The 25,800-nt window shown below is 47.0% G+C and overlaps 2 protein-coding genes across 2 annotated transcripts; one reads left to right on the top strand and one right to left on the bottom strand.

The window, feature by feature from the left end:
* Positions 1–13,168: 13,168 nt before the first annotated feature.
* LOC136942961 (spastin-like) lies at positions 13,169–17,695 on the bottom strand. Its single transcript, XM_067236034.1, has 16 exons — positions 17,355–17,695; positions 17,182–17,265; positions 17,007–17,090; positions 16,715–16,875; positions 16,399–16,532; positions 16,190–16,283; positions 16,027–16,101; positions 15,863–15,934; positions 15,666–15,741; positions 15,475–15,566; positions 14,643–14,722; positions 14,516–14,558; positions 14,336–14,415; positions 14,176–14,246; positions 14,013–14,053; positions 13,169–13,877 (listed from the first exon to the last, which is right to left on the bottom strand). Exons 1-16 carry the CDS (start codon positions 17,473–17,475, stop codon positions 13,752–13,754), a joined length of 1,434 nt encoding a protein of 477 aa, XP_067092135.1. The 5' UTR covers positions 17,476–17,695; the 3' UTR covers positions 13,169–13,751.
* A 676-nt stretch (positions 17,696–18,371) lies between these two features.
* Positions 18,372–25,734, top strand: memo1 (mediator of cell motility 1). The gene is made up of 9 exons (XM_067236436.1): positions 18,372–18,754; positions 21,033–21,114; positions 21,210–21,278; positions 21,577–21,689; positions 22,096–22,207; positions 22,713–22,855; positions 23,252–23,328; positions 23,681–23,785; positions 23,883–25,734. The coding sequence occupies exons 1-9, from the start codon at positions 18,694–18,696 to the stop codon at positions 24,012–24,014; spliced, it is 894 nt and encodes a 297-aa protein (XP_067092537.1). The 5' UTR covers positions 18,372–18,693; the 3' UTR covers positions 24,015–25,734.
* Positions 25,735–25,800: the final 66 nt, after the last annotated feature.

The raw sequence follows: 25,800 nt of genomic DNA, 5'->3' as shown, positions 1-25,800 counted from the left end.
GCGCACAATGACAATAAATGATATTTATCATGCCACCAAATACAGATTTAAACTAAAGTAACGAGCCTGAATGATGTAATAAGTAGAAAGTACAGATATTTGTGTAATAAAATGTGGGACTGGAAGTAAAAAGTAGAAAAGCTAAAGTACTGATACCAGAAAAATCTACTGAAGTACAGTAAAGTATTTGTACTTCCCATCTCTGGTTTCATGCACAGTAGGTTAGTCTGAAGGCTGGGTTTCTGTGTGTGTGTGTGGGGGGGGGAAACAAAAAGCAATTTTAAGCACACCAAAAAAGTGAAGTGGTGCCTTTCAGGTTGACTTGATTATCTCTAATAACCACCATCTAGCCTGGGTCCTGTAGGTGAAGGGAACATTATCATCTTGAAGGTGCTAACCCAAACCTCTAAACGTTCACATGTGGAACCGTGTACTGTCGGGGGCCACAAATGGTAACTCAGCGCTGAATCACTTCCCTGAGAGGGGAAACACAGCCATATAGTGTGCCTGAGAGATGCCGTATGTTGTGTTTTTTCGACTCGAAAAAACAAGCAAAAATAATTGGTTCAACAAACAGAAAAGTTCAGAGCAAACAAAAGTGTGGAACTCCTCATCAGCTTGGGTGACGCATCCTCGTCCTCACCAGACTCACTCACTCATCTGTGTCTTTGCTCCCAGACTTCACACCCTCCTCCTCCACACCTCCAGCACCCCTCCCCCCATCCCCTCCCTGCTCCACCCCATCTCCTCCCCCCACACCCCGCCCCGCCCCTCCTCTCCCTTCCCCACCCTCCACACCACACCCCTGCCCCCCTGCCCCTTCCCCCGGGCCCACAGTGAGAGACTCTGTGGTAACACACCTCCTGACGGGGTAACCTGAGCCCCCCTGGTCTGCACGGTCACAGTGTCCTTCTTGTTCCCCTGCTCCTGCCTCCACACAGCAGCTCTGCTGCCGCTCAGGATGTGGAGGGAAGGGCCTGCCAGCTGCCTCGCTGCTTCCGAGTCTCCACCTCAAACCCTCCCTTTGAGCTGCCGGAGAGAGGAGGGCCCTCCCTCCAGGCAGGCCGGGGAGTAAACCTCTGACCCAAACTGTCACCCATCCAGCTGCAAACACAGCTCCCAGTCATCCCTTACCCCCAGTGGCAGCCCCCGCGCCCGGACAAACCAGGCCGTAACGTTGCCGTAATCCCCGCGTCCCCGCCGTCCACAAACACAGAGGGCTGATCTTGGGACACAGCTCCTGTGAGGAACAGTAAAAAGTCATTAACGTGATAACGACAGTAGGATTTGATGTACTGCTGCCAGTGTGGAACACCTGTTGTTGCCAATAAAGGATTTTACAAGGCATGCTTCTTACGCTGTACCAGGGAGTGGAGGGGAATCCTCAGAATGAGCTTCAACCTCAAAGAGACACCTTCTGTGGTGGAGAGGTCACACCGCTAACAGCCAGGCCACTGGAGCGACAACCCTTCACCTGGCCGTGTAGAACAGCTGTCAGAAGATTACAGTGTTGCTAAGCTGACTTACCAGAGGTCAAACAGGGTCTGGAGTCCGGTATGCAGGGATAACCTGTGAATGTGAATGCCAGACAGGGTCAAACACTGCAAACCAGTAGCTGTGCAAAAGCTGCAGATCTAATCCACAGAAATAGTTCTCTTGAGGTGGTGTTGAGGCGGTACATGCCCAGTGTGTGAGTTTGTACCGTGCTGTGCGTACACGCACACACTGGGTATGAGCCTCAGGTGTAAGCACGTTACTGGAAGTGGTTGCCCATGATTATACTGGACCTTCTCCCCCCTCCGCCATTTACTTTGGCAGAGAATTCGAAAGCGTTTGAAATCGCTGTGCTGTGCAGCCACAGAAGACCACTGTATCGTTAGGGATTATGATGATTGCAAAGCTCGGGATGTAAGGTTAAAAGCTCACCAGTTTCCAAATGGAAAATCCCAGACACAGATGCTATTATGAAGCTGCATGTTGAAGGCAGAGTCATGGTTGTCTGGGCCTGACAGAGGCTCTCTTCAGCGGGGACATATACCAGGGCAGGGGACCAATATGGGTGCTCTTTAAAGGGGTACACTTTGGAGGTTGGAAACGGGAGAAATGTTCCCCCCCCCACCTCTGTGCCCCTGCAGGAGGTGCTACACTCTGGGACACCCCCCCCCCCCCCCCACCTCTGTGCCCTGCAGGAGGTGCTACACTCTGGGACCCCCCCCCCCCACCTCTGTGCCCCTGCAGGAGGTGCTACACTCTGGGACACCCCCCCCCCACCTCTGTGCCCTGCAGGAGGTGCTACACTCTGGGACACCCCCCCCCCCCACCTCTGTGCCCTGCAGGAGGTGCTACACTCTGGGACACCCCCCCCCCCCCCCCACCTCTGTGCCCTGCAGGAGGTGCTACACTCTGGGACCCCCCCCCCCCCACCTCTGTGCCCCTGCAGGAGGTGCTACACTCTGGGACACCCCCCCCCCCCCCCCACCTCTGTGCCCCTGCAGGAGGTGCTACACTCTGGGACACCCCCCCCCCCCCCCCCACCTCTGTGCCCCTGCAGGAGGTGCTACACTCTGGGACAGGGGACGCAGGGGCTGCTTGTACCCTCACAGACAGCACCGAAAATAAACATGTGGGAAATGAATTTGGGGATACAAATTTGTAATTTGTGATTACTTGTCCAAGTTGCTTTTCTTTTACCTTGTTTTCTTTAAATATTAATAGTGAAGAAAAAACAATGACGGTTTGAGTCGTTAATGATTAGATATGTGACTCAAATCCGATATTCAGTTGTGGAAGCGATCATGTTAATGCAGGCTCTAGCTGGGCTTCAGGGGTCATTTCTCACCAGAGGGATTCCACAGCCCCAGTGGATGAATAGCAGCAGATCTGTGAACTGTTATCACATGTTCACATGATGTGAACTGTTCCATGTCGAAACACGGAATCACGGCTCCATGTCTTCATCTCTCCAAGAAACGTGAATCCTTCTGTTGGAAGAACTTACACCTGGAGCACACCTGAAGATGATCTCACCTGCATCACCCCGCCCTCACCCCCTGCATCACCCCGCCCTCACTCCCTACATCACCCCGCCCTCACCCCCTACATCACCCCGCCCTCACTCCCTGCATCACCCCGCCCTCACTCCCTACATCATCAGGTGGAAACACCTCCAAATGCTCCAGACCTTGGGGTCAGTAACTAAACAGAGAAAGTAACACACTCCATTACGTCAATGCACACCGTCTTCCTATCAACACAATACAGTCCCTCTTCCCTCGTGTGGTGTCTTAGACCGAGGACTCGGCCCACTGGATGTGATACCTGCAATATCCACTTTCTCATCAAATATTGCCCTTAGTAAACAGGATGTGCATGTAACAGGTGGAGATCCTGTTTACTCATGCCCAGGCTGCTGGTTTGGCAGATGGAGGCTGAAGTCAGCGTAGACCCCAGCTCTTAGAGACTGTGGTACAAAGACAGTTCTGTTGCTCTCCCATCACTTCTCCACAAACAGCCCCCGCTCACACCAAGGCAATGCTGCAGTTAAAACTTGGACTGCATCGTACAGCACAGCCCTGCGGAAGACTGAAGCACAAACACGTTTTTGCAAATACATTTTCTAGACATTTCTCTACATTTCTAGAATGTATACAAGTTGTGCGAATTTGTCGTCGTGAGAATGCGGCCTATCAAAAATATGAACTGCAGATCCTATCTATCTACAGGTGGACTCATTTGAGACTAGTTTCAGAGAAACTGATTTCATTATGAAACAGTTCCTTCATGTAAACCAAGACTGACTTGGTTTGGTATCAAGGCTTATGGGTTTAAAGTATAAATCGATGTGAACTGTGCACATGGCCTGTGCAGAGTCCGGGGAGAAGTGGGGATTGGTTTTGTGGCTCAAGGTTTTTGGCTCCGATGCTCGTACAAACATACAGGAAGCCACTCAGTAAATGGCAGCGTCTATCCAGACCCAGAGTTTATTTAAGCAGGGAACTTATGTAAGTAGGACTCATTTATGGTAGAAATCATGCGTTCCCCATGGAGACTGCTCATCACTTCAGACATGGAAGGATATTTAGTCAGAATGTGAACTGATTTCCTTAAGGAAATGGGCAAGTGTAAATGAAACTAAACATCCTGTGAGGGTATGGATGGAATCTTGTGATGTTGTGGATGACAGCTTCCCCTGCACTTACAGTACCCATGCGTGGCACGGACACACACAGGCAGTCACACACACACACACACATACACACACACACACACACACACACACAGAGCTTGAGGTAGCTCGGAAGAAGAGGACGTGTTTGGTTTCTGGGGCATGGTGCCCACCATCCTGCTCTCCTGACAACTTACTGATGTGAGCCCTCACCTGTCTGTACAGTACTGTCCCCTCACCTGTCTGTACGGTACTGTCCCCTCACCTGTCTGTACAGTACTGTCCCCTCACCTGTCTGTACGGTACTGTCCCCTCACCTGTCTGTACGGTACTGTCCCCTCACCTGTCTGTACGGTACTGTCCCCTCACCTGTCTGTACGGTACTGTCCCCTCACCTGTCTGTACGGTACTGTCCCCTCACCTGTCTGTACGGTACTGTCCCCTCACCTGTCTGTACGGTACTGTCCCCTCACCTGTCTGTACGGTACTGTCCCCTCACCTGTCTGTACGGTACTGTCCCCTCACCTGTCTGTACGGTACTGTCCCCTCACCTGTACTGTCCCCAGACCAGACCTGTCCAGCTGGAAGCCCTTCTTGATGCAGTTGCGGAGGGGATGGACAGCCAACCTCCTCAGCCTTCTCCTCGGTTGGGCTTCAGTCTGATTGATGGGTCTTTCTCCCTGGGTCCTGGTTCCCCTCCCCTCCCCTCCCCTGCCCTCCCCTGCCCTCCCCTGCCCTCCCCTGCCCTCCCCTGCCCTCCCCTGCCCTCCCCTGCCCTCCCCTGCCCTGCAGAGGGGATTAGGCCAGCAGTCTTCTCCTGGAGCAGATTAAACCAACCTGACACGCCTCCTGGTCTACGAGAGCTGACCTGTCCTGAACCTGCTGTGGGGGAACGCAGAGGCCCCTGAGAGACTGAGGAGGGGTCAACCATTGCTCCCCGCTGTCACTCAGGATCAGAATCACATCAAACAGCCGGCCCAGATCTAAGCAGGATGACGTGTCAGCTGTCCTGACCCCCCCGCCCTCCTCAGGTCAGTGGTTCGGCCCGTGTGTGACAGGGCATGCAGAAGTAACCATCTCCATCCTCCCTCAATGAGAGGGGTGTCGTCCCTTCAGAGAAGACTCTGGGCCTTCACCTGGTGACCTCTGACCCACTGACCGCTGGGTGATTCTGTGTCTGTCAGGGATCACAGTAAGGCCGCTTGACAGTAACAAGACGAGGCCAACCCAACCGGCCTAGTTTTCCCCACATCTGTGCCACGGAAAATACGTTCTTATTGGACCAGACTGACGTGATTGAAGCACATAAAAATTATCCATGTTTCAGAAAAATACAATTCTAATCTAGTCTTTAAGATCTTACATAGCACAGTAATGTTTTGTGCAACATGTTTGGTAGATTCGCCAAACCTTCAACTGGATCCAGGTGAGTTGTCTGTGAGTTACAGGACGGCTGTTTCCTTCCCACCTGGACAACACACCCACTTCCCCAGAAGAGGCTCATCTACACGTCCAGTGCCAGCTGCAGCACAGCTGGCATGGGCTGGAGCTGGCATCAGCGCGCACTGGGGCCTGCTGTTTACTGGAGGTGTTTACAGAACAGCTCAGGCCTTGTGGAGGGAAGGTGCCACTGTCCTCGCTAATCCATGGTAATCCCTGGATCCTCCCCTCGCTGAGATCTGTCACTCACTTGAAGGTGTTCTCTGTGGAGTCCTGTGTTATCTTACTCAAGGGAGTCACTGATCAGAGGACATGAAAAATCGTAAATAGCAAAGCAGATGGCTATAAATTCATGACGATGATGATGGGAATGTGACATGTGTAAATTTATCCATTCATTGAATCTCCATGCCATGATTCAGAGAGGCCCATCTGTGATGCCTCCTCCCTCCACCCTGCTGCTTCCACCATCCCACCACCTTCCTCCTCTCACCTGTTTCTAGTCTCCTTCCTCCTCCCTCCTCCCTCCACCCTGCTGCACCCACCATCCCACCACCTTCCTCCTCTCACCTGTTTCTAGTCTCCTTCCTCCTCCCTCCTCCTTCCTGCCTCCACCCTTCACACCATCTGACCTCCCGCTTGCTGATGAGGTCATGCCAAATATATCCACCAGCTTACCTCTCTCTCAGTAGGTCACATGGAGATGAGATGCTGGACTCTAGATGCTGTTGCTGCTCCTCATTCACTGCTCACTGGAGGCGACTGGCATTCCTAAAGTAAAAACACTTTTTAAATGGTTTAGCGTGTGCGAGGTGTTTAGATCGAAGGAAAATACAGCAACCCCTCTGAGGTCTGTGTTTGTGGAAGCTTGCTTGGAAAGAGGAGACGGCTGATGGAGGGTAGGAAGGGAAACACAGGGTCGGTTGTGGCTGAGATCCGTCACCTCCAGGCAGATACCAGCTCTCAGCCCTGCAGCCCCCCTGGCTGGGTAGGGCAGATCTGGAGCTGATGATTATGCTTCTGTAACAGCGCTACCTGTGTAAACGTACATAGGCTACTCCAGACAGATGCATGCAACTACATTAAACATGATTAACTGCTGTTCCATCGTCACAGAAGAACAATTTGTAACACCCAGTAAACGGTGTACTTACTCACTTATCTCACCTCTGTAAAGGTCTGTTAAACATTTAAGATGAACGGGGATCTAAAGTGGAATCAGGTTTAGACGGTTCACCACTTGCATTCCTGCACCTATCCTCTTCTGCAGCTCTTCCTGTTAGTCAGCTCACTTAAGCCTTCCCTCTATCAAATCTATGTTTAAGTTTCATTGCTACTTCATTCTTTACAGGCTGTATTTACAAGCCACAAAATTCTGGGCTTTCTGTATTTTATTGAACGTTCTGTAACAGGAGACCAACAACATGTTGACCCTGGCCCTGCTCTCCTCGCCCTAGCCCCATGAAGGTAGAGCACGCAGGAATGGTGGATAAAAAAAAAAGCTGTTCCAGAGGTCATGTGACAGGTCAGACACGCTCTCAGGAAGGCTCCATGCTCCTTGACAGCACAGATCCAGAGGGCTTTACTTCTTTAATACCCCCTCCACCTCTCTCTCTCTCTCTCTTTCTCTCTCTCTCTCTCTCTCTCTCTCTCTCTCTCTCTCTCTCTCTCTCTCTCTCTCTCTCTCTCTCTCTCCCTCTCTCTCTCTGTGTGTCTTTGCAACTCTCTCTGCATCTCTCTCTCCCTCTCTGTCTCTGAATCTCTCTCCCTCTCACCCCATCTATGTATCTCTCTCTCTCTCTCTTGCTATATCTCTCTGTCAGTCTCCGTATTCTCTCTCCCCTCTCCCTCCCCTCAGCCCTCTACAGCTCTACAGCTAGCATGGCAGGACAACCTGAAAGGGCCTCAGTTCATGAAGACGTGGACACGGCATGACTCAGGCATGGATCATAACTGGAGAGAACAACTGCATCTTCTCTCTGTCTGACAAACAGAGAACCCCCCCCCCCACAGGAGGAGACAGTGTCATGGCTGGGAGTCAGATGGCTGAGTGGTTAGGGAATCGGGCTAGTAATCTGAAGGTTGCCGGTTCGATTCCCCGCCAGGCAAATTACGTTGTGTCCTTGGGCAAGGCACTTCACCCTACTTGCCTCGGGGGAATGTCCCTGTACTTACTGTAAGTCGCTCTGGATAAGAGCGTCTGCTAAATGACTAAATGTAAATGTAAATGTGAATAAGGAGACCTGGAGAAAAGGGATGAGATGTGGATGAAGAGAAAAGGTAGATATAGGGAGAGGTGTGTGTGATCATTAACATGCAGTGCAGGGAGAGACAGAGAGGGGATGTGAGACACAGAGAGATGAAAGGGCTCCAGGCCAGTTCCTGGGCTACGAGCCAAGACAGTCCGCTTTGAAACATCCCGATGGAACTTAGCCTCACCGCAGGCTTGTTCTCTAACCATGACGCAAATAGACTTTGATATCCTCCGCTCAAACACATGTTTAATCGTCCTCACCCCGGCTCCTCCATGCCTTCTGACACATGTGTGGCGTGCCAAATGATCAATGGGCAGAAGGTGGGATCTGCCGAGGGTGAAATCGACACTGACAGAAAATTAAAAGATGACTTTCTGGTTGGATAGGTGACAAAATGTTCTTAAGTGTGATTATTTGATTATGTTGAGTGTGAGGTGATCCCTGAATAAGGATGAACCTCTTCAGGATGAGGAGAGTTTAAGCTGCTGAAAGGAGGATTTTTAAAATAGAGGATCACCTCATTATGACTTCTCTCATGACTATGTGACTAGGTATACTGTCAGGTTGAAATCAAACTTGCTACGAGTATAATGCTAGGTAACTTAGCCGGGCGGCTAACTAAGCTAGCCAGGTACAGTTTCAGAAAAATAACTGTGGGGACCGTTGGACATATTTGGAACTCACTCTTTAATGGGATAGAGATCTCCAGGTGATCCTTCGCCTCCCAGAGTGAGGTCTTCTCTACAAGCAGAACCATGACGGGCTGTTCAGTCTTTGTGTCTTACACCCAACCGTGGCGAAAGAAGGATTTGTGTTTTGTAGACATTGGCTGTGTCACCTGACAGTCATTCTAGAATATTCCACCAACATGTAAACGTTCTTCAAACAGGCTGAGGTACTGGTGAACAAGTGACAGCAGATATTCTATCCCCCCCCCCCCCCAAGGTGTCAACAAAACGTACACAGGATATACCTGAGTAGCAGAAGATCAAAGGGAATTTTCTTTGAAACCCACCTGTGGGCCTCACATCACCACAGAAACATTTAATTGCACATTTCAAGAAGCTGTAAGTGGCTGCAGACAGGGTCCAATCACTAACCAGTCCAGGTGAGGTGTTCTGACAGCTAGCCCACCTCCAGGCATGGAGAACACAAGTGACTGTGGCCTCTATTGTTTTGGGATTGTTGCCAAGTGCCAATAGAGGCTACAACTGATAGTGGCATCATGTGATTCTTTCTCCACACAGGGACAGAATGTGTGTGAGTTGTTGGCAGGTTGATGGAGGTTTAATATGAATTCTACAAAAGGAGTTACTGGGGCTTTCCTCTCCTGATGGAACTAGCTCCAGGTGGCCACCGGCCAATCAGTGAGTGAAGTCAGGTCAGTGAACAGGTCTGCTGACTTTAATCCTCTGCGACAGGTCAAAGGTCACGTTGACTGGCTGAGAAGGGTGATGAACCTAAGCTAGAGGTGGAGGTCAGAACTGAGAGGGAAAGTGAGAGAGAGGAGGGAGAGAGAGGAAGAGAGGAGGGAGAGAGAGGAAGAGAGGAGGGAGAGAGAGGAAGAGAGGAGGGAGAGAGAGGAAGAAAGGGACAGAGGGGAAGGACAGGCAGAACGTTGCTCTTATGAAAACACACTTCACTGCACTTTCACTTTTCATCAGGAGTGCTGGCTTCTCACAGGCTGGAGGAATGCACCGCTCCAGGGCAGCCTGCAGCTCACCCCGACTCCATGCCCACCCACCTCCCCCCGCCCCCCTCATGCCCCGCCCCCCTCCCCACGCCTCCTCCACCCCCTTCCCTCCCCATGCCTCCTCCACCCCCTCCCTCCCCACACCTCCTCCACCCCCCTCCCTCCCCATGCCTCCTCCACCCCCCTTCCTCCCCATGCCTCCTCCACCCCCCTCCCTCCCCACACCTCCTCCACCCCCTCCCTCCCCACACCTCCTCCACCCCCCTCCCTCCCCACGCCTCCTCCACCCCCCTCCCTCCCCACACCTCCTCCACCCCCTCCCTCCCAACGCCTCCTCCTGTGGCTAAAGACTCTGCTCTTTGGCTACTGGGAGGTTCCATGCGTAACCTAAATGGTTGCAGTGTGCACAAAAAATGTGCACAAAGATTATTTTTTCATGTTAAATTTCTCATTATTTCCTGCCTGGTTGATCCCATTGGGACACCTGCATAAGACTAGCAGCATGCGAGGACTGAAGCTCTATAGATTATTATTATTGGTTTCTTGTTTTTATTTTTCTTGCTTGTTTTATTTTTCACTTCCTTGCTACCAAGTTATATCACCTCACCGTTAAATATAAGCTTTTCATTACGCTTCACTCCTGCTCAAGTCATTCTGTGTCTCACGTTTTACCACCAAATGGAAGAATTCTAAACTGTTTTGTGAAAAGACACATGCACATATGAACACACACACACGCACACACACACTTTGGGACAGCACACCACTGTTTAAACAAACTGGGACCAAGAAAAATAAATGTCTTCATACAGGACAGACGCAGCCATTGGACATGAGATTAGATTTGACTTCTGGTCTCCCAGGAGACGGAAAGATAACACTGCTGTTTAATCAAGTTATAATGTGGTTCTCCAGAGCACTGGGACAGTGGACCCTGGAGCTGGGGAGTGGACACACTCAGCCCTGAAGGAGCACCACTGTGTCAGGTCTTAAACCCTCCTTTAAGCCAGGGGTGATAAAAAAAAAAGAAGAAAAAAGCCCAAACCTCATATTTTGAAGGAAATCCCAGCAATTGGCTGAACAATTAACAATCAGCCTTTTCTTGAAAGCTGGTCAAGCTCACTGCCAGTCTCACGTCTTAACACAGTCTGTGGACTCAGATTTATCAAGTGTGTCACATACTACACTATATATAGTCACACACTACACTAAATATACTCACATACTACACTAAAGTCCCACTACACTAAATATAAAATCACACCATATACTAATTTGTATCCAACCCTGTACATGATATCAGGACACACACAATGCATAATGCTTCAGCTGAACCTGTGGATATTTCTCTCCTCTGGCTGGATGGGAGGTAGAATGGATTGTGCGAGACACATGTGTGACTTATAACAAACAGCCCACATCCTGTTTTGATAAGGGACTACCTGAAGGAACACTTGTGGTCTGTTTTCTCAGTTATAGTGGTCCTCTTACTGTTGACTATTATTCTATCTCTGCTGGGTGGCCTGGCTTAGCAGAGGTGTCAAATGATCACCTATCCTGTTTCCCAAAAAGCAGCTATCTTGGGCATACCATCATTTACATTTAATCATTTAGCAGAAGCTCTTATCCAGAGCGACTTAAAGTAAGTACAGGGACATTCCCCAGAGGCAAGTAGGGTGAAGTGCCTTGCCCAAGGACACAACGTCAGTTTGCATGACCGGGAATCGAACTGGCAACCTTTGGATTACTAGCCTGATTCCCTCACCGCTCAGCCACCTGACTCCATCATAGTAGGTGCTGAGGCCCCCGGGGCTCAGCAGGCTGTCTGTCACTGGTTGGCCTGACATATTTGTTCCCTATGTATAATGTATGTAGCCTAACATGTCTTTCTAAGTTTCTAACAGAAATCTGGAAACGGGAGCGATCTCCTTGAAGGCGACCTGTTACCGGTCAATGAAAAAAAGCGAGAAGCCGTAAAATCTGAGTGTAGGGTTAAGAGAGCAATAGCTAAGTGTTAACAATCTTTTCTGGTTATTAAAAGTCACGTTTATAACTTCACCAGTTCTACCCTGGCCAATTTTTTTCCGGAAATACTTATCACTGTAATGTGCATAATAGTCAATATATTGACTATTATTATAGTATTCCTGGCTGATAGCAAGCATACAAAGTATTTATATGTGTTAAATATACCGAGTGACAGTGTCAACCGAACGTGACATGCTTAAGACGATGCTCCGGTCAATATCGCAGCGATGAAAGAAACAGCTAAATAACATACAAATAAGCGAAATAAGACACACGAGTAATGAGCCAGAGGCAAACTCTAATGAGTTTGTGGGCCTGCCACATACTAGTCCTCAGACACAGGGATGAACAACACAGTAAAACTACAAACCGCTGATATAATCCTGCTCTTTGGCCTGCAAAGGAATGAAAGAGCCTCTTCAGTCGTGACATGTAATAAAAACACTCAGTTTCCTTCTCCCCCGAGGGGAAGACGGCGGCAGAGTAGCAGTGATTGGATACACACGTTCCTATTTTTGTGTGTCTATGCACAAGTGTGAGTGTTATGTGTATAGATTCTCATGAATTTAATGATCCTGTTACCTGTATCCTGTTACCCACAGGCAGCATACAAATCATAAGTAGAATTGAGATGAGTACATATATCTTGAGTGTATATCAATAATCTTGACTAAAACATACATCTTGTAAACTGACAAGCCCTATCAGAACACAATCAATCAGAGTGCCGTTTTGTCAAGGACAGACTTTGTCAGACAAAAGGCGCACAACATCATGACAGACTTGTTCTTCTACATGTTCATACAGTGCTGTGCAAGTCTTATGCCCCCAAGATATTTTTTTACATGAATATTATATTAAACTTTTTAAAATCTCCTCCATTTGTGCGGCCGTATGAAAGTGCAATGTTGAGATGATTATTTTTCTTCACAATTTCTTAAAGCATTTTTGCCTGATTTTTTTTTTTGTACTGAATACTTTTGCACAGTCCTGTACATGTTCATACATGTCTACATCCCTCTGGGGTCATGCTGAAGTCACGGCTCACGCGTGTCACATAAGGCAGTCACTCCCCTCACATACAATGTAGACACCTGCACACTTAGCGCAGTACCACACCCTCAGTACCACACCCTCCTTGACATCAAGGCAAATGCTGCAGCAAAGGCCCTTTGTGAGGAGTTTACATGTGTACAGAAAAGGTGCTTAGAACAGGAATCTCAAAGCCAGTCTTGACATCTGACACCTATGCTGCTGTTATGGAGATGCTGTTGGAGATGGAAAATTGGGGAAGGAAACCTTGGGCACCATCTACTGGCAGGCAGTGGGACTCCAGGTACATTTACATTTACATTTAGTCATTTAGCAGACGCTCTTATCCAGAGCGACTTACAGTAAGTACAGGGACATTCCCCCGAGGCAAGTAGGATGAAGTGCCTTGCCCAAGGACACAACGTCAGTTGGCATGACCGGGAATCGAACTGGCAACCTTCGGATTACTAGCCCGACTCCCCAGGTAACACAAAAGTTTCCCTAGGGGTAAAGGTTCTACATTCATGTCATTTGTAGGTGAAATTAAGACAGTAATTAACATTGAATACATTTAATGTATTTTCATAGAAGGCATTTCATACCACACCAGTTCCCTTAAGTTACGTAAACAGCATCCACTTGTAAACAGAATCATTTGCAGAGTGTTGGGATAATTTAATTCAAAAGCTAATAACTAATGTTTATTCAAGACTTAACCATATAGTATTATGTTCAGCATTAAATACAGTCAACCAGCAATTTGAATTAAATAAACAAGTTTTAAATGAATCAGATCACCATCGCAAATCAAGAGCACGATAAAGCAGTGTTGTAATAAATGTGCTGTCATGTTGGGATAAATACACCAGGACTGGTTCCATTAGTCAGACAAACTCAGCTTTCTTTTAAACTAGGGATCTGTTTAAGACAGTGGACATTTCCTAACACTGAGCAGGTAATTAGCCAAAATTCATTAAATATAAGTGCACATATTTACTTAATAACTATCTCACTTCCGAAAGAAGTGTGTTCGCATTGGATCAGGAATTCAGATTTACACAGGTCTTTAATGTGTATATACAATGACGCTTTGCTTTTCCTGCAGTCATCGTTGTCAGGACAACCAGAGCTGGTTTCATCAAAAGGCTGTTGTGTCTCCGTAGTCTGTGTTCCAGCGCACGTACAGACCCAGGGTCTGAGGACTCACACTGGGCTTGATGCGCTTCAGGGAGTCCTCAAAGTCTTTACTCGTAATGTTACGCATCTGCAAGACGCCCACGTGAAAGGGGTCAGTCATTTTTGTTTGTTTGTCTCAATTTCATAGAAGTTCGAAACATACAGTGCTATAGATGTGAAAGCTTTTAGTTTTTTGAAGCTGTTGCAAATATCATGATCTTACCTCACTTGCAGCCATGTTCTTAACTTGTTCCAGACCCAATTCTGAGAAAAATACAAAAGTACACACATTTTTCAAAAAAATGAAAGTCTAATGAGTTGATTATGCAGTCTATGAAGGGAAAATGATGGGTTAGTTAACTGAAGATCCATCCTGCCATCTTCACCTCTGATTGGTCCAAGAGCAGCATCCTTAGCCAATGAAGTGAGATCACTTCCTGAGTAGCCCTCAGTCATCCTGTCAGAATTCAAGAGAGAGATGAATTAATGAGTGGATATTGTTATTAATAAATATATGGATGACATATGGCAAAAGTAGATGCATACTTTGATAGATGTTTCAATTCCCTTTGGCCAAGAGGGTTTCCATGCTTTCCCAATAGATTTTTTAGCAGCGTGAATCGTGTCTTGGAAGATGAAAAGAAACATACTGTAAATTCTGGTGAAATAATCTTGCAATGCAGGAGGAACACAATGTGAGAAGAACATGCAGTATAAGTCCTGTACCTCTTCATTTGGTAAAGCTACATACACCCGCTTTGCAAAGCGCCTGAGAAGGTAAACATCAAATATTAAGTCAATTATCTTTTCCCATAACAAAAATCTGCTAGTTTCAGGGATGCAGAGTCGATACCTGAGAACCGCCTCGTCGAGTTCCTGAGGTCTGTTGGTGGCCCCCATCACCAGAACCCTGTCATCTCCTCCTGACTGCACCTGGGACCAGGACACACAGACCATCACACTCTACCCCATCACCAGAACCCTGTCACCCCCTCCTGACTGCACCTGGGACCAGGACAGACAGACCATCACACTCTACCCCATCACCAGGACCCTGTCACCCCCTCCTGACTGCACCTGGGACCAGGACACACAGACCATCACACTCTACCCCATCACCAGGACCCTGTCACCCCCTCCTGACTGCACCTGGGACCAGGACAGACAGACCATCACACTCTACCCCATCACCAGGACCCTGTCACCCCCTCCTGACTGCACCTGGGAACAGGACACAGGGACCATGAGACACTACAAGCACATGGAGCTTCTGGCTCGGATGGACGTTTCCTAGCTGTCAATACTTTGGTCCACAGCTGTCAGTATGGTAAGTGCAGTGGTGATGGTGGTGCTCGTCAGTGCAGTGGTGATGGTGGTGCTCGTCAGTGCAGCGGTGATGGTGGTGCTCGTCAGTGCAGTGGTGATGGTGGTGCTCGTCAGTGCAGTGGTGATGGTGGTGCTCGTCAGTGCAGTGGTGATGGTGGTGCTCGTTAGTGCAGTGGTGATGGTGGTGCTCGTCAGTGCAGTGGTGATGGTGGTGCTCGTCAGTGCAGTGGTGATGGTGGTGCTCGTTAGTGCAGTGGTGATGGTGGTGCTCGTTAGTGCAGTGGTGATGGTGGTGCTCGTCAGTGCAGTGATGATGGTGGTGCTCGTCAGTGCAGTGGTGATGGTGGTGCTCGTCGTACCCCATCAAACTGGATCAGGAACTCCGTCTTCAGACGCCGGCTGGCGTCGTGTTCTCCCTCCTTCCGCTCGCAGAGGAGACTGTCGATCTCATCTGTGTTTTGGTGTTTAAACAATTCAAATGAATGTAGTTAATAGCGAGCGTGTGAAAAGACCACCCAGGACACATTTTGCGTGTAAATAATGACGATACCAATGAAGATGATGGAAGGTTGTAGTTCTCTGGCAACAGCAAACAATGCCCTGACCAGCTTCTCCCCCTCTCCTACCTGTGACAGGCACACAGAACACGCTCAGTCAGCTGACGCCTCCACCACGGTCACATCTCTGCATCAGAGCTGCCTCACAGTCAAACCGCTCACATATTTAGAGGTCAAAGTGGCTGCTCACATATTTAGAGGTCAAAGTGGCTGCGCTGATGTTGAAGAAGACAGCGTTGGACTCCATGGCAACTGCTTTGGCCTGGTTAGAGACAGAGGGGTTGGCGTGGATGTTTTTTCTTCACTCAAAGAAAAATGTATTCCTGAGGCCAACCTTCGAAGACAAACACTCACCAACATTGTTTTTCCGTTTCCTGGAGGCCCGAAGAGGAGGAGGCCACGTGCTGGTGCTCTCAGGCCAGTGAACAGCTGAGAGAGCGGGATCAGAGGTAAGAGAATGAGCAGAGCGCATTGAACACTGGGGCTACATAACATGAGAAGCATGTTAGGGGATTACCTCTGGTCTGAGTGCTGGCAGGATGACGATCTCCTGCAGGGCTTGCTTGGCCAGTTCCTGTCCAGCAATGTCTTCAAAACAAACCGTGGCTCCACTGAGAAGGAAACACACAGGTCTATGTGACGGTGCTACTCCACAGTCCTCCTCTGTGTTCCCCAGCCTACAGGGCTGCCCTGCTGACAGTGCCAAGTCAACCTTTTCAATCTCACCTGTCCACGATTTCATTGAGGATCAAGTTGGCCAGCTTGCTGTCCACGTTCTTAAAGTTTTTCATGTCTCTCGTAGGAGGCTGTCGGGATACGGCTGGTCTGCCGTTTGGAGCCTTTGCCACTTTAGGTGTAACCTTCAACAAATACACACATATTACAATCTACATTCGTAATATTAAAATTTGATATGCATACAGTATGCACAAACTACTGGGTGGTACAGTTTAAGCAGGCATCAATGACAGACATTACTAAGAACTGGATAGTTTCTATCAGGTGTGACATCTCCATATGATTATATTAGATATGATTATACCTTCATGCAGGTGGACTTGACCCCTGTTCTGACAGTGTTGGGTGGCTTGGTCAGGCCAGGCACCCCTCTCTGACCAGGTTGGCTCCTTGGAACTGGTTTTGGCTGAGAGGGGGGATGGTCTGATGAGTTGGGAGAATGTTCTTTCTTTGCAGCTCCACCCTCTGCAAGACAAGATCATTGATTTGACTACAGGCTGGACGTGGTGATATCACCGCGCAGAGAAGAATCATCGGAACCACGGGTTGCTTTGTGGATCTGTGGTCAGGAATATGTGAATTTTTGAAAAGCTGACCTAACAATGCAAGGCGATCCTTCGCCATTGTCAGATTGGTGACCATCTTCTCCTGAAGTCTCGTTGATCGTTCATATTGTTCTCCTAAAGGTGTAACAACAAAAAACAATGAAGCGTGTTAGGTGGTTGAAACAACCTGCTAGTTTATTAAGTTTAATTGACAAGCAGTAGCTACCTTGTCCTGTGACCTCAATAGATATACCCCGCTGAAGCTCAACAATCCCTTTCTTGTACCACTCAACTGCTTCTTCCTTTACACCTAAGAGAGGGGAAGGGAGAGAGACAATTTTCAGCTACAGCTCGACTTGACAACTATTTAGTCCATAGACTAGAAGTGATCATCCTTACCTTTTTCATCCTCGTCAATCCTAAGAGCCACGGATATATATTCGAACGCCTGTTTATGACAGTTCTTAATAAGTTCGCCGTTGTCTTTGCAATTCTCCGCCCTCTTCATTTTGGCCGACATAGCTAGCTACAAATCAATAACAAACGCATTCGTGTACCTTGCTAGTTTAGACAGTTAGCTAGATGGCCAATCGGATGGAAGTTTAACTTATTTCTTCAGTAAAAGTTATATCTCTCTTATCGTTTCATGTGCAAAAGCTGGAAGTTTTTTTATTTTATTAGGTTGTGCTCCATCATAACAAAAATGCAACGGCAATACGGGAAATGTACACTTCGCCTGCGTGAAGTGGACCTTTTGTTTTGTGCAAAGTGTAAAAACACTTGTCACGTGCCATGCATACTGGTCATAATCGAGCGTAGCGCGTGTACCGTGGGGCGACCCGATACATTTATTCCGTTAAAAAATAACCAACCACGCCTACATAATACTAACCAATCGATCCTCATAAGTATTTTCTTTAGTAGCCTATCCACATAGACTTACGTAATTCTAGAACTACTTTAACCACACCTCTTACCTGCTTTGAGAAATAAACCAATGGATGTTATGCACTGACATGCTTTTCAACCAATAAGCCTCTCTCTTTACAAAAACACTGACGTTAAAAATGTTTTAAATGTCGGCGACAGACGATTTTGATCTGCTGGGCGGTGTTATTTGTACACACCCGAAAATCGCAAAAGTGACGCCAAAACATCGACCTTTGAATATGAACTATGTTATGAAAATAACGAATAAATACGGTATTAAGGGCTTGCTTAGCATGCATACATATTAAACAAGAACATATGGGATGATGACATCGACTCATCTAGTTTAATCTACTCAACCTCTTGATGAACCTCTTGTCCCGTGTGCATTTAGGGGGCACCGGCTTATAAACCATGCGTACCCAATACCCGACTTCTGTCAAATCCAGTTTAGCTATCCCACAGTGCTATTTTTGCTGGCAACAGACAAACTAGATCTGGGCTTTGTTCATCTGACACGGGCCTAGCAAACGAATTAATTAGACATTTAAAATATTAAAATTTCGTCCTTATCCCACCAGCTATTTTAGCTATTGTAAAGATATACAACTGGACATAAAATACCGGCTAGCTGAATTTATAAAAGTTAGCTGGCTTGCTATCTTAAGCTGCCACCTTTTTGTGTTCTTCGACTTCCGCTGTTTTCGTTAGTGTTCTGAAGCCATTTGTTTTTCGACACTTTCACAGGTTTTTACTTTTTTACCCGACAAGATTTCAGCTAACCAAGATAGGCGGCTCGGGAACTAAGATGTCGAACCGTGTGGTGTGCAGAGAAGCAAGTCACGCCGGCAGCTGGTACACCGCTTCAGGTACCAGTGTGACGAGCAAGCCAGTAGTAGCTAAAACTGGGGGAGAAGGACTCGTTAATTTTCTTGTATCAAGCTCTGGCTCGCTGAAGTGGGGTTTAGTTAAGCTAGCTGGCTAGTTATACACGTCTAGGCCAGTGATTCCGTTCCGTCAACGGAACATGCAGTTGATATGACTCGTTAGCTTGCTGGCAAGCTAGCTAGCTAGCATTAGATTTTACATTAAACTTGTTAGTACCAGCAAGCTGGATGCCTATTTTGTTTGAGGTCCCGAAGACGATGTTCGGTCCATGAATCAACTTGAGACAAATGTCAGGACAATCAGGAGACTGTTCTCTGGAACCGGCTTGCTGTTACAAGACTTGGTTAGCTAGCTACTGACTGTACAGTAGCTACAAACCTCTCTTGACTGTTCTTTTGCTAGATTTAACATGCAAAGAAAAAGAAAAGAAATCGTGTCTCCAACATATTTTCTGTCTTGCATTTTCTTGTTATTTTTGCATGAATGTCATCAGTAAACATTCTTCACTTGACTATAAATACTCAGAATACATAATGTATAAATATGGACGTTCCTCGTCCATGGAAAATATTTCCATTCCAGGACAGTCAGCCGTTAGCAGACGGCACTAGGTTACTAAATGTTACATTAAAACGAACTTGCTAAAACAAATCTCTCGGGTTCACTGCATGTAGATTCAAGCCAGTTTAGCATTATTATCGGACGGTCGGCAGAGGGGATTTATCATAACGGCAACAACAAAAAACCGCTGTAATGTTTTCCTCCCTATTAGTTGGTGCAACATAAAGATAGTGTCTAGTACTGTTGTATCTAGTCAGAAACAGCCAGGAGTACCCAAGTGTTTCGTCAGATTTACAGTATGCTGGCATCCGTCTGACAGGGATCGAGCATATTGCTGACCCTCTGTTGACATGTTTGCCTTGATCCCCTCAGCCCTGGAACAAAGGACCGGGTTGAGTTGCAAATTGATGGTTCATGTTGCTTTGGCTCCCCCTCCCCCTCTGACTAGCGGGCTTCCTCTGTGTAGACAAGCGAGCTTGACAGTTTATCCCATTTAAGCCCGTCATTCTGTACGTCACATCCGTACAGTGTTTCATATTTCTCTCAGATTTGACTCGAACTCTGACCAGAATGACTATCCGTTCCTATTAGTCGGAGTGTGTGTTGGGGATTGTGGGGCACTGCACAAAATAACATTGTAACTATTAATGATGGTCTTTGGCATGCTGATTAGGTGCAAAACCATACCCAATTTGTGTAACAATAGTATTAATAAAGTGTATGTGGAGGATATTGTATAAATCCTAGAACCTTTTGTGCAGATTCAGGTCCATAGTATGCAGACTGTCTGGGATTGGTTGGATAGCCTGACTGCACTAAGTAAATGTTTAAATTCATCAATCCCAAAAGGCAAAGATAAAGTGTCAGCTGTTTTACAAGCAGCCAAACTAAGATGTATGAAAAAAATTATGATTAACGTAGTTGTCTTAGTTTGCTAAGATAACAAATTCCTGTGTCATGTAGTCGGTGAGAAACCTTGTGTAGAGAGGAGGTGTGGTGATCTGTCCTCAGTCCTTCGTTTCTGCTGCTCCTAGAGGCAGATCCACTCTGTCATGGACGTAGATCGACCTGCTTGTTAAGTGTCAGAGGAAGACGGGGGCTTCTCTTAGGGCCAGACAGGCAGAACCTCTGCTAGCGTTGGATCAGGTGACGTGGCTAGCTGAGATGTCACCTCAGAGGACCACAACAGCATCTCTTTAGGGGCAGTTCTGTGAGCATCTGTGAAACCCTCTGTGATGTTGCTTGTTAAAAGGACTAAAATTGTATTTGATTCCTCACTTGTGTACCCATAGGCTAATCAGAACTACATGAGCATTCCCCTCTGGGTAGGTAGGCTTTTCCTGTGGAAGTTTATCCAGTCCATTTTGATTTGAATGCTCTCCAGATCATTGTGTTCTTATGGGCCTGTGACCAAAAAAACATGTTTCTTTTTATTAATGAAAACGGCTACGATGAGTCATGCCTGCTCTCTTGTAGAGCACTCAGGAAATGGGTTTACTAACAGGAGTAGTGCAAATATAACATTTTATTTAGTGCAAAAAATATGTAAAGTATTATGCAAAGCCTCAATCACTCCGTTAAAACGATTTGGCTGATGGCATACAGTATAATAACAAGAACATTGTTCTTCACCTCTATATTGCATTGTTTCTGGTTGTGTATTTATAGAGACAATCAACAGTCTGTCTTTGTCTCCAGGTTCCCAGCTGAATGCACAATTAGAGGGCTGGTTGTCTCAAGCGCAATCCACCATCAGACCTGCTCGGGCCATCATAGCACCGTAAGCTGCCAGGAGAAAACCTTCAAATGTGTCCTGGTTGCTATTCATGGCCTGTATTGTGTAAATTGAATTCCCTGTTACACCTGCGTCCTCAGGCATGCTGGGTACACCTACTGTGGTGCCTGTGCAGCGCACGCCTACAAGCAAGTTGACCCTTCAGTTACGTGAGTCATGTGACCCCTCTCGTTATTATACCTTATTAAATGTGTCAGTCATACAAACACCTTATTAGCAGAAACTGACTTCTTGAAATACCTACTAGTAGAAACTAGTAGTTTTTTTTAGTTGTTGTTTAGTTTTTTCATTTATTTTAGATGTATGATTTATCTACTTTTCCCCAAATCTGAGATATTGTAGCCTGATAAAGAACGGTTGGACCAGACTCCGTTTCAGACGCTAGTTGCCTGTTTGTCAGTGTGCGGGCGGTTAGTGTGCTGAGGTGTTGTGTTCTTGCTCTCCCAGTCGCAGGGTGTTCATCCTGGGCCCCTCCCACCATGTCCCCCTGTCCCGCTGCGCTCTCTCCCCTGCAGAGATCTACAGAACTCCCCTGTACGACCTCAGGATCGACCAGAAGGGTGCGCCACCTTCCTTTTGATCAAAAACGCATGTTTGTTTCAAAGGTTCCCACATTTCTGAAGTGTTGGGTGTGATGTTTAGAGAGGTGAACACTCATTTGTCTGCACGACCATCAAAATGACGACTTGCTCAGTGGTGTTGTACCCTGTGTCAGCAGCGGGCACACTGTTCAGTATTCTACCCCTGTTGTGCAGTACTCAGCTGCACAGGGCAGCGGTACAGCTGTAAATATTCTCCTGTAACCAAACGACTCCCTGACAACAGAATGAAAGCCATGGGCAAAGATGGCCCTCGGTGCTGCCAAGTCGTTGTGGAGATCCCTCCTCCATTATGGTCCTGTCTGAAGTAATAACTCGCTAGAGGTTGTGTGCATTTTCAAGCCAGCCCTCTCCTCTGTTTCGGCAGTTTATGCTGATCTGTGGAAAACCGGGATGTTCGAACGCATGAGCCTGCAGACTGATGAAGACGAGCACAGTATTGAGATGCACCTGCCTTACACTGCTAAAGCCATGGAGAGGTGAGGCCTGCTGCTGCAGGAGGGGAACTTACACACCTAGAAGATAACACGTAATCACCACACAATCCTCCTCTGGGATCTGGCCACGGTTCTTTAGTTTTATTAAGAAATCTGTTTTATTTTCAGTTTATAGTTTTATGTGAATCTTTTCCGTGCGTGGTTTGTAAATCTGTGTGGAGGGGTACCAGCCATAGGAGATCCAGATCGTGTGAGAACCAGACAGTGTTTGTGTCTGTGTAAGAACCCGCAGCTCTCCTCTGTTTCTCTTCATCTCCCTCGATTGCAGCCGTCACCACAACACATCCGTTTACTCAGTGGAGGCTCTCTCGATTCCTTTTCCTCGTGATTTCAGAACCCCTGTGATTAATGAAGCGGCCTCTAACGCTGACAAACTGTCTTCTTTCCACTCTGCCTAAACTGGATGTGTTTTGACAGCGGGGCGAGGGGGCTCCCCTGGGTGTGGGGGGGATCCATTGCTCTGCTTGATTTGTGTCCCTTGCTGCAGCCATAAAGATGAGTTCAGCATCGTGCCGGTGCTGGTGGGAGCGCTGAGTGAGTCCAAGGAGCAGGAGTACGGGAAGCTGCTGAGCAAGTACCTGGCTGATCCCTCCAACCTCTTCATCATCTCCTCTGACTTCTGCCACTGGGGTGGGTACCTGCCTGGAGGAGGGAGAGGGGGAGAGAGAGATGGAAGAGAAAAGAGAGGAGAGAGAGAGATGGAAGAGAGAAGAGGGGGAGAGAGAGATGGAAGAGCAGAGAGGGGGAGAGAGAGATGGAAGAGAGAAGAGGGAGAGAAGAAAGAAGATATAGGGAAGAGACAGGGAGAGAGAGAGAGATACAAAGATGGATGGAGAGAGATCCTCCATTTCTAGAGTTCAGTTTACAGAAACTATCTCTGTGCTTTATTTTAGAATTTTTAAGATTTTTACTATTTAGCTGGTGTTTTTGAATCCAAGGGATGTACAAATAGACTAAAACAATGAGTAGAATGAATTCCTCTTCACTATCCAAGCTTATTTACTGAGACCTCTGTTCTCCCTGCAGGTCAGCGGTTCCGTTACACCTACTATGATGAAGCTCAAGGAGAGATCTATAGATCCATCGAACACCTGGATAAAATGGTGTGTGTGTGTGCGTGTGTGTGCGCGTGTGTGTGCGCAGCACCCGAGGTGGGATGTATTTCAGACACCCACACAGTGTTACCAGACTACTTAGTTTGAACATATTTAGAATACATTCATAAAACGAAAGATCTTTTTAGTTTGGTTGGTTTTAATCTTTGTGCGATTACATGTCCTGGATTTTTTTATTTCTTCAGCTCCCTGGTACAAGAGTAAACATCTCTCAACCTCTAATCTTTTAGATTTTTACTGTGAATCAGTTACGTTACCTGTCAGGGGACACCTTGAAAGTGAGAGCATCTCTACTGCCTCCACAAAATGACTTCTTCTCTGGTATTTTGTGCCTCCATAGGGGATGGGAATCATAGAACAGCTGGACCCAACGTCCTTCACCAACTACTTGAAGAAATACCACAACACCATCTGTGGTCGCCACCCCATCGGAGTGCTGCTGAACGTATGTACCATGTCACAATGTCAACATGGCCACCGTGGTTCTGAGCGTGTGGAAGGCAGCTGTTCACTGACCGTCTCTGGGTTCGTTTCCTCTGCAGGCTGTGACTGAGCTGAGGAAGAGTGGCTTAGAAATGAACTTCTCTTTCCTGAACTATGCCCAGTCGAGCGAGTGCAGGAACTGGCAGGACAGCTCTGTGAGCTACGCTGCTGGGGCGCTCATCGTCCATTGAGGTCAACTTGCTGGGGAACAACGTAGCTTCGCCCCAACCCCGCCCCCCGCTCTGCCCACAACCTTCTATCGCCATAACCTGCCCTGGACACTTCCCCCTAACTACGCCCTCTCTGACACACACACACACACACACAAACGCCTCATCTTTACAGAAAGGACCCAGACACTCACAGCCACTATATACAGCTAACCTTAATTCCTGAGTCTGTTATCTTTGTTCTCACCCCTCACACCCCACCCCCCTCACATCCCACCTACCTCTCAGTTTGAAGTGAGCTCTTGATTGAAACTGTTTGCTTAAAGTGCAGTTGCAGTATGAGGTTGTTGCAGGTTTGGAAGGGACAGTATATGGGTGTGGAGCCATGCTAAGGAAGGGGGATTGCAATGACAGTAGTTGTCCTTTTTGGTTGTATTGATTCCCGAGCAGAATTTAGAAAAGAAAAGTATAAATGATGTAACAAGCATTAATCTTTACAGTTGTGCTCCCCTCAGCCTTGTGCTCATGTAATCTGCCCTGGGGAAGGAAGAATAATAAAACTACAGATGAAAAAGGAAAATAAATCAAGAATATTTTAATTAATAATATGAGACAAGGATTGTAATGAGTGTTTTGACTGACTACTGCTAGCTGTTAATCCTAGTGAGATCATGAGACAAGCTTCGCAGGTCGGTAGCTACAACCATCGTTGTTAAAACAAGCTGCCTACTGTTTTAGTTGCTACAAAGGGCAACCAAGTTCACTAACCATCTGCTGTACAAAACCAAAAACCTTTTTATATATATATTACTCTCATATTAGTATATTCAAATATTAGCATTTACAAATATCCTTTGTTCCCATTATCTTTGATTTGATGGTTTTGTAGTTTGAGGTGGCGTTTTGACAGGTGATGTTAAACAAACTGTGTTATCATACTAGCTTCAAAGACGGTTACATACAAGTGGTTCAGTGATGTTACAATTATGAAGCCTTAACCGTCACCCTGGATGCATAGTTGGAGTTATCCGTTGGTCAGGATGGTCATTACTAACACATCCCTCTGGTCTCCTGTGGTCATGCTGGCTAGCGCCTGGTTTCTGGATTTGAGTGCTAGTATGTTCAATACTATCACATGGCTACTGAACTCCCCCTGACCTACTGGAGGTGGAAGGCAAATTCAAGATAAGCATGTCACACTGTGCTATTGTGCCTTGAATCACTGTTGCACATATACATCTGAGGAGTCTGTTTGCATTTCTGTTCAGTCTTATTTAGAATGTGAAAGTCATTCTGCTTGGCTAATCCCCAACATGGCTGTCAGTCACTCCACCACTCAGTGATTGGTCCATTGCTGAAGGAGAACTGTGCCACTCAGTGATTGGTCCATTGCTGAAGGAGAACTGTGATCTTCTTCCTTCAGCAGGGGAGGCCTGTCTCTGCTCCACCTCTGTCCCTCAGACAGACCCAGCCTAAACTACACTGTCCCTACTCACCAGGCTCTTTATGGTTTCTTTATGTCGTTTTTTTCTTCCTGTCAGTAATTGTTTTATGTTTTATTCTTATTGTCGCATCGAGAGTGAAAGGTCACAAGTCACAAACCTCCATAATGAAATATACTTAAGTGCTCCCAAAAGGAGTTTTCTAATCTCAGGTTCCACAGATACAACATCATTAAATGCTCTCAAAATAAGATGTAGGATTCATGTTACAAAAAAAAGTAAAATGTACTGAAAATGAAGTCTTCTTGTGTGTTTTGTTGGAATTCTTAACGTTATCAGATCTGTGAAATTAGGATGTAATACAC

Source organism: Osmerus mordax, chromosome 5, assembly GCF_038355195.1.
Source record: "Osmerus mordax isolate fOsmMor3 chromosome 5, fOsmMor3.pri, whole genome shotgun sequence".
NCBI lineage: Eukaryota > Metazoa > Chordata > Actinopteri > Osmeriformes > Osmeridae > Osmerus > Osmerus mordax.
Note: the sequence above shows the minus strand (reverse complement) of the source record. Positions and strands in the feature narration are given on the sequence as shown.